The following is a 7,644-nucleotide window of genomic DNA, read 5'->3' as shown; positions in this document are numbered from 1 at the left end:
GAAAACCTGAAACAACTATTTATCACTCCTGTAACCATGATATTCATTTCCAAACATAAGCAGAGGCCTGACTATGAAGCAAGTTAATGGGATAACTTCAGGATGGACTGAGTTTTGAGTACTCTGAAGGTGGTTCATTTTGTATTAAGATATACTGCCTACCGACTTTGTTCCCTGAGCAAACGTAGGAGGGCAAAAGTGTTCAGAAATGAACAAAACACTAGTGAGCATTTCTCATATTATATTCACTGTGCTTTACTGATATACGATCCCATTTTATTGATTTAAAATGTGATCATTTTTTATTTAAAATAAATTTTGTTTTTATTTTGTATTTGTTTTACTGACTTGAGCTTAATTCCCTTTACTTGCTGTTGGGAGAAGAAAGAAAATAAATAACTTCATCCGAAAATTCCGACATTTATAATGATTCATGATACAACGTAGATATTACTTTTGACTTGTCATCTGTGCTGTCTGGGAATTTGTAAAGTAAAATAAGCCATTCAAAGGCGCCAACAGTGTAGTTTATCCAGAGTGATTAAAATACATCACACACTGGTCACCATGAAAATTTAAATCCACACTATTTGCAGCTCTGTTTTTGGTCTCAATCAACTTTAGAAATATATTTATAACTGGTTGATACTTGCCTTCTGGGTGCGGTAAGTTTCCCAAGCTCCTTCTTTTACCATTACTTTTAAGAGAGCCATAACAATTCACTTGAAGCTAGAGAAAAACAGCAGGATATATAATTAAAAACAGACTATTACAGCTAACAGGGACTGGTGCAAGATGAATAAATGTGACAAAAGCATCAAAGTCGGAAGAAATGATTGGCAACCTGAATTAACATTTAACCAGTTTATGGACATTTTTGCAATCTCTCAATCAAATGATACCATGACTTTATACCACATCAGTGTCCACTGTATGCTGAACCTCCAGTGAGGTCAAAAGACATATCAAACAGGTCACACAAGCAGCCATCAGTGGGATCAAACATTGTAAAATCATGTATTGGAGAAAAAAAAAGTAAAAACAGCAGACTTTAAAATGCCCAGAGAAATATGCATTAAGGAGGATTTTTAGATAGTTTAATGCATAAATCTAAAATCCTTAAAACATAAACAAACATAATAAAAGACCCAAATCAATGTCTTCTTTCACTGTGGTTCATGATCATAAGCACAAATAAACCTTAAGTTAAATCTCGTGTCTGTTAATAGGAGTTCTAAACAAATTTATTCAAGATTATTGACATCAATACTTGTCATGTCCGCTCATTTGGGATGGAAAGGTGTACACCCTCACATGAGTGTAACAGGTATCTGATTCTCACCTGTCATGTGTTTTATTTTCACAAACCTCAAAAAAGTCTGCTGGTCCACCACCATCGTTACAAGCACAAAACTTTACATGTGAGTACATCAAAAGCATTCCCACGTTCAACTATCTCATCCCTGTTGTTTTGTCTTCATCACACTTCTTCATCGTTATGCACAGAAGTGAACTGACAACAGCAGAACATCACATAATCAATCACTTGTGCTTTTATATTCTTGTCACTGGAGATTTCTGTCTGCGGCAGACTAAAAAAAAAAGATCCTTGAAAACGCATCCAATGACCACAGAGTACAACCATCACTTCTGCAGTCTTCAGAGCAGCGTCAGCTGGTTATCTTGGGTCAACCCAGGTTAAAAGCACACATTCATAACACCTGAAAAAAAGCCTCATAGCAGCTGCACGGAAACATTCATGCTAGCTTTTGTTACATGTAGATTTGACATGGACTGGCACTGTGTACCTGCTCTGCAGATGAGAATTTCATGACTATTGGTGTATTTTAATTGAGATTTGAATAAAGGACCTTCATCCTGCTTATCCACCATTTGAAATAAGAAAATGGTGATACATATCTTAAGACCAGTCCTTCACTGTAAAATATGTTTGCACATTACCTGGATGGTAAGGTAAATGTATTAAATGAGTCTGTTTCTAGACGCTTAAGTTGTTTTCATTACCACACATCGGTTGGTTAAGCTTTACAGCAATAAAATCTTAAAAGAATTTAGTACATTTTAGTGAAAGTTAAAAACTATGCTCATTACCATAGATTATCTAACCATGTCCTATATTTAGGAACACTGCTTGTGTTATAGTTCCACATATTGGTTAACATTTGAACTAGTGGGAAGCCTTTTTGGTAAAACGCAGACTCAGAAGTGTTTATTATGTGTCTGAATGAGACTGCGGGGGGGGGGGGGTTGGAACTACTTGGGTTACTAAGGTGCACTCACACTAGGAAATCCGTACCATACCTAAGCACACTTCACCCTAAAGTCCAGTTTGTTTGACCAGTGTGAGTGCTCTGCTCTGTGCTCAAGCACAGTACACTTGCTTGGCCCTGGCACGCTTCAAAGAGTGTGCTTCGGCACTATACAGTTCATGCACCAGCACACAACGTGGACAGCCTTCATTATGGAGAAATCCCGTAGTGTTATGCCTGAATTTGACTAAAATGACTCAAAATTAGCCACAAAGTCAGTGGACCCGCCACGCATCCACCTGTCTTGTAAAATAAGCACGCTTCATAATTAGGTAAAGCCATTTATGTGTTGTATTACGACCTTATGTACAAAAGGTAACCGTGCTGAGGCCCGGGTAGTCCTGGAGCAGTGTGAATGCAAGCCAGCAGGGGAATGGGAAGGGAGGACAATAGTGCTTAAGCACGGCACAGGACAACTTAACTAGTGTGAGTGCGCCCTAAAAAATACAGTGTAATGTTTTCAATAAGTTTAAGTACAAAAGGGTAGACATGGCATGAAGGGCAGATAGGTGTCAGACTCAGGCTTTAGTTCCAGCCCTGCAGAACAAGAGCAAGAATCTTCCTGGGTGCAGCAGTCATGGGAGGAAGTAGCAAAGAGCGCTTCCTGGTTCTGTGATATCCAAAGCCAAGAGAAGGAAACTAATGTGCCATAGACTTAATGGCAATTCATTTTACAACCAATGAGGCAATGGATAAATATGAGGGTGCAAGGGAATTTAGTAACACAACCTGGGCAATAGGCTTGAAAATGGCAACTGTGTCCTTTGGAAATTAGCAAGACACTTGTGTTGTACTTTGCACTGCTTGGGGTTAGGTTTTTTGATAGATCCAATGTGTTAAAGCATTAACTTCTTTAAATGAAGTGGATCATTTTGCATCAACAACCTCCCATGTCTTATCAAAGACAGATGTCAACCTTCTTCAGGTATTCAAATTCATCTGAGTGGAGGTGACACATGGCTGAGCTCAAACAAAGACATCTCTTCAGTCATCTCTTTACAGCACTGCTGCCCAACACATAATACTCCTTTTAATGTTGCATTCATGTCATTGATGGACACAGAAGGTATGCCTATACTTTCTTCCATTGTTTGACTCTTTTCACTGAAGGTTGCAAAGCTTTCTGAAAATAAAGCTGCTTAGATAAGATAACTGCTGTTCACTAATAGAATCTGTAGTGTTACTGCCCATTCAATCTGAAGCCACCTGTCCATTTATGGCGGTAGCCAAATGAAAATGCTGTGTCAACCTAACATTCAGTCAACCTTATGAAAGGCCAAGAGATGGGGCTGAGGTGGGTCTAAAGCCTCCTGGCTAACCGCTACAATGTCCCTGCTAGCAGTCATATCGGTCAGATCCCTATTTGATGCTTAACACTTATCCTTTATCAAATCAAAACTGACAAACAAATAAATAATTTTTTGAAAACTCCGTTTACCGCCATTTTAAAGATCAGATGACGTACTAGAGGTATAGATATATGTTAACAGGAATATTAAATCAATCAGTTCATTTTGCCGTTTTACAAAAGTGCACACTGACCTACATCTTTTCCCAACTGACATCACATTGATTCCTGAAAATCTAATTCATTTTTTTTCAGTATTTAGAACGCCGTGAAGCTGCTATGACACTGTGAATCGGTGTTTAAAAATGCCGTTTGATAAGAGTATGCAATTTGAGAAAAACAGTGCAGGGTTTTCTGTACACATTTGTTCATTTCTACACACACTACCATGGAAATAAAAATTTGGATGCACTATGCTGTAGGACTTTGCCTGAGAAATCATGGGGTACTATCTACTACTCTGATTTGTTTATTATGAAGGCTCTGTTACTCGGTTTTGCATACAACTGTAAAAATACAGTAAAATTCAACAATCACATTGCATTTTTTCCCTTTTTTTGTCATTTACTTAAAAAAAGCTTAATGGTATTGTACAGATATTGAACAGGACATGACACAATAATAATCTGAATGTACACTTCAATATTGGGCAATAAACAGTCAACTATCAACAGTTACATGTTTTTTTTTCTTCTTTTTTTCCCTTTCCACATACAAAAAAAAAATGGGGATAAGCAAACTCAGTAGTCCTACCATCATCCAATTAGTGCATAAATCAAATTTCCCCATCCTCCAATTAACACCAAGCACTCTTGGGGAACCAACAGAGAGCAGACTCTGATGCAAAACCATGAAGAAAAAAAAAAGGGAACCTTAAGGTGAACCACTGGCGCATTTGGGTTTCCATTCTTCTTATGGGACTAATAGTCTGTTGTTGTTTTTCAACGCTGAGAGGCTCTTGAAGGTTGTTGTTACATGTCATATCAGAACTTCAGCAGGTAGAATGAGGTTACAGTCAGCGCGAGACATACAGAGCAACGGTGCAACACGGCGGCCCCGTTCACATCATGCATCGCGCCAGGACCTGCAAGAAAATAACATGAAAAGGCATCAATAAGGCTAGCATAGTAGAACTACAAAGCCTGTCATGTTAACTTATTAAACATTGGAATGTAATTCCTTTGTTGAAATGAAACATGTTCTAAACATAACTAAAAATACCCTGAATTTTCCTGAAAAATTTGTGGATTTTAAAACATGGTTATTTTTAAATAGTCCAAAAATACAAAAGAGTTATTCTACTTAAAATGATCAAGGAAAACTGTAGCATTAGTGCCTGTGCCTTTTTTGGTACCAGTGGGAAGCGCCCCACATCCTCTATTTCAAAACGCTCCTTGTTGGCACTTGCTGTTGCCAGTAAAGGAAGGTATATGTGTGAGTGTTAACCAATATGTTTTTCACATTCATAGAGAGACAGAGTTTGTGTCCCAATGTTTATTATAACCCTTTCTGAGCTTGTTGTTTACACTGTTGTGCTTATCTGATCCCTTATTTTAAGATGTCATAGGGATTATTTGAGGCGTGTGTGTATATATAATATATATATATATATATATATACTGTGTATTTATATGCAGATAATGAATGACACAGATTGACTGCCATGGACTTTTGGTAGTTATGTTTTGTGAAATGATAAGGGTGTCATAAGTGCTTCGCTTAAATGAAAACTGTAATTAACCTGAATATACATATAATTGTACATATGGCTTTGTTCCACAGCTTAATAAATGCTTTACATATGTGCAGCAGTCGCCATGGAGACTGGTAAATGGAAGAAATATAAAGCAGAACCAATGAAAAGGCTTCATATAATGATTTGTTGTGTCTTTTTATTCATAAAGATGTCTAGTATGTGAATGTGAGTGCTGCATTTACATCCTTACCATACAGGATTATGCTGGCATTGGTGATTCCCATCGTGTTCATGGCAACACAAGTGTAGTTTCCATAGTCCTCTTCTGAGACATTGAAAAAGACGAGCATGGACTGTTTACCTTGATTCTCTATCTTCACACCATTAAGACCATTGAAGAGCCTGTAAGAAAGAAGGGAGCAGGTTTATAATCAACGTTTCATAATCATAAGCAACATAAACTTAGCTGTCCTTTTATTGAATCTTTGAAAATGTGTGTGGTAACATCACGACAGTGCAGCATTATCTAGCTACTTGATATTTCAGCCGCTTGATATCTCTAAGTAGTCAACTCATCTTTCAAAGCAAGCACACTTTCTGTAGCCTTTTGTTTGAGTTACGATCCAAATATACATAATTGATATTGTGAATTATCAAACTGCCTTGTATATTCTTTTTTTTTAGCATTAACAGTTACTCATGGGTTCAATGCAAAACTCAACAACAATGGAGCCCACAAACCAATGGGTGGCATCAGGGCTATGACCATTCAGCCATTATTTATACTGCTTTTCCCGTTCAGGGAGGCGGGGGGCTGGAGCCAAGCCCAGCTGTCATTGGGCGAGAGGCGGGGTTACACCCTGCACTGTTCGTCAGTCAATCACAGGGCTGACATATGCAGAGACAGACAACCAGCCACACTCAGGCACAGGGAGAACATGCAAACCTAACACAGTAAGGCCCTGTCCAACGAGGATTCAAACCAGAAACCTTCTCACTGTGAGGCAACAGCGCTGACCACTGCACCACCATGCAGCCTATCAGCAATATGTCCACTTCTTATACTGTATACAGATTCAGCTAAACACAAATACTTGGAGTTTTATTTCTTTGTGAAATTGTAATTGTGTTATTCCTGCTGGCATAAAAGGTGGACATTGTTCACATAATAGTAAAAAACTGAAAACAGCTTCCCACCTCACTTTGGTAACTGTTCATGTTTTAGTTCCTTCACTCATTTCACTTCCCTTCTGATTCTGTGTCAGTGCCATATTTCAAATTTGAATGAGTCATTATTTTTTTTCCAGCAGTGTCTTCCATCTTTTATTTATTGTGGAGAAAATTTGTCTTTTGGGAACTGAAGAGCAACGGTTTTGTCTCTGTCAGAGACCATTTAATAGTGTAACATACCGTCTCTCGGGCTGCTCAGAAGCATTTCCGTTCTTTCGCCTTGAGTTGGAAGAGACTGCATTTACCATGCTATCCTCTTAATCTCCAATCCCTACATCCCACTGACATAAACCAATTACAGTGTGGAAATAAGAAAAGCTGCCTCTGCCCCTTTGGCAACTGATTTTATGCCATTTTTTTAATACAAACTATGATTAAAACATTTTTTAACCATGGATTGAAAGACAAATGCACAAACTTTAATATTAAAACAAAGACTTCTGTTTGAAGCTATACATTTTTCAGATAATGTAGTCCGTCTTATTTCACATGAACTGTCCACACCCTGGAACAGAATTGTCTCTCTTTGAGTGTATGATGTTTCACTGACTTCAAACAATTCAGTGCCTGTAGATATCACAGAGTTCAGATAAGAAACTTGCCTGCGGTCTTCTTTGTACCACTCAAAATCTGCCCTGGGCACAGCGGAGGCTTCACACTGCAGGACTCCTCTCTGTCCAACTGAAGTTCCCGTGCCCCTCGCTTTAGAGATGAATGGAGGGTCTAAACAACAAAGTTAAATGTGTTCTTACAAAGACATTATACAGATTGCATAATTAAAAGACTTTCGCTTCATACTTTGTAATTGTTTATTAGCAGAAAAATAACCAAGGAGTGGCCTGAGTGAGCGATGTGTTACTACATCCAATGACCCTTCACCAATCCTAAACTTTACATCTTCTTATGATCACTTGTAGCTATGTTGAGATTGTATAGTCTCAGTTTATCTGAATATAAAAAGCATCTCTGACAGTGTTACATAATTATGAATAACACAGAAAAATCAAAAAACCCTTGAGTTCCCCCAATCAGTGTGCGAT

The 7,644-nt window shown here is 38.1% G+C and overlaps 1 protein-coding gene across 2 annotated transcripts in view; it reads right to left on the bottom strand.

The window, feature by feature from the left end:
* Nucleotides 1-849: 849 nt before the first annotated feature.
* Nucleotides 850-7,644, bottom strand: part of opcml (opioid binding protein/cell adhesion molecule-like) — a 387,148-nt gene continuing 380,353 nt past the window's right edge. For both annotated transcript variants that reach the window (XM_020629289.2, XM_020629288.3), the window contains 3 exons: nt 7,207-7,327; nt 5,625-5,776; nt 850-4,762 (listed from right to left, as the gene is read on the bottom strand). In XM_020629289.2, coding sequence (XP_020484945.1) covers nt 4,662-4,762; nt 5,625-5,776; nt 7,207-7,327 — 374 coding nt within the window. In that variant the 3' untranslated portion in view covers nt 850-4,661. The remainder of the gene's footprint in view (nt 4,763-5,624; nt 5,777-7,206; nt 7,328-7,644) is intronic.

This window comes from Labrus bergylta, chromosome 14, assembly GCF_963930695.1.
Source record: "Labrus bergylta chromosome 14, fLabBer1.1, whole genome shotgun sequence".
In the NCBI taxonomy this organism is placed as follows: domain Eukaryota; kingdom Metazoa; phylum Chordata; class Actinopteri; order Labriformes; family Labridae; genus Labrus; species Labrus bergylta.
The sequence above is the reverse complement of the archived record's forward strand: the minus strand, read 5'-3'. Positions and strand labels throughout refer to the sequence as shown.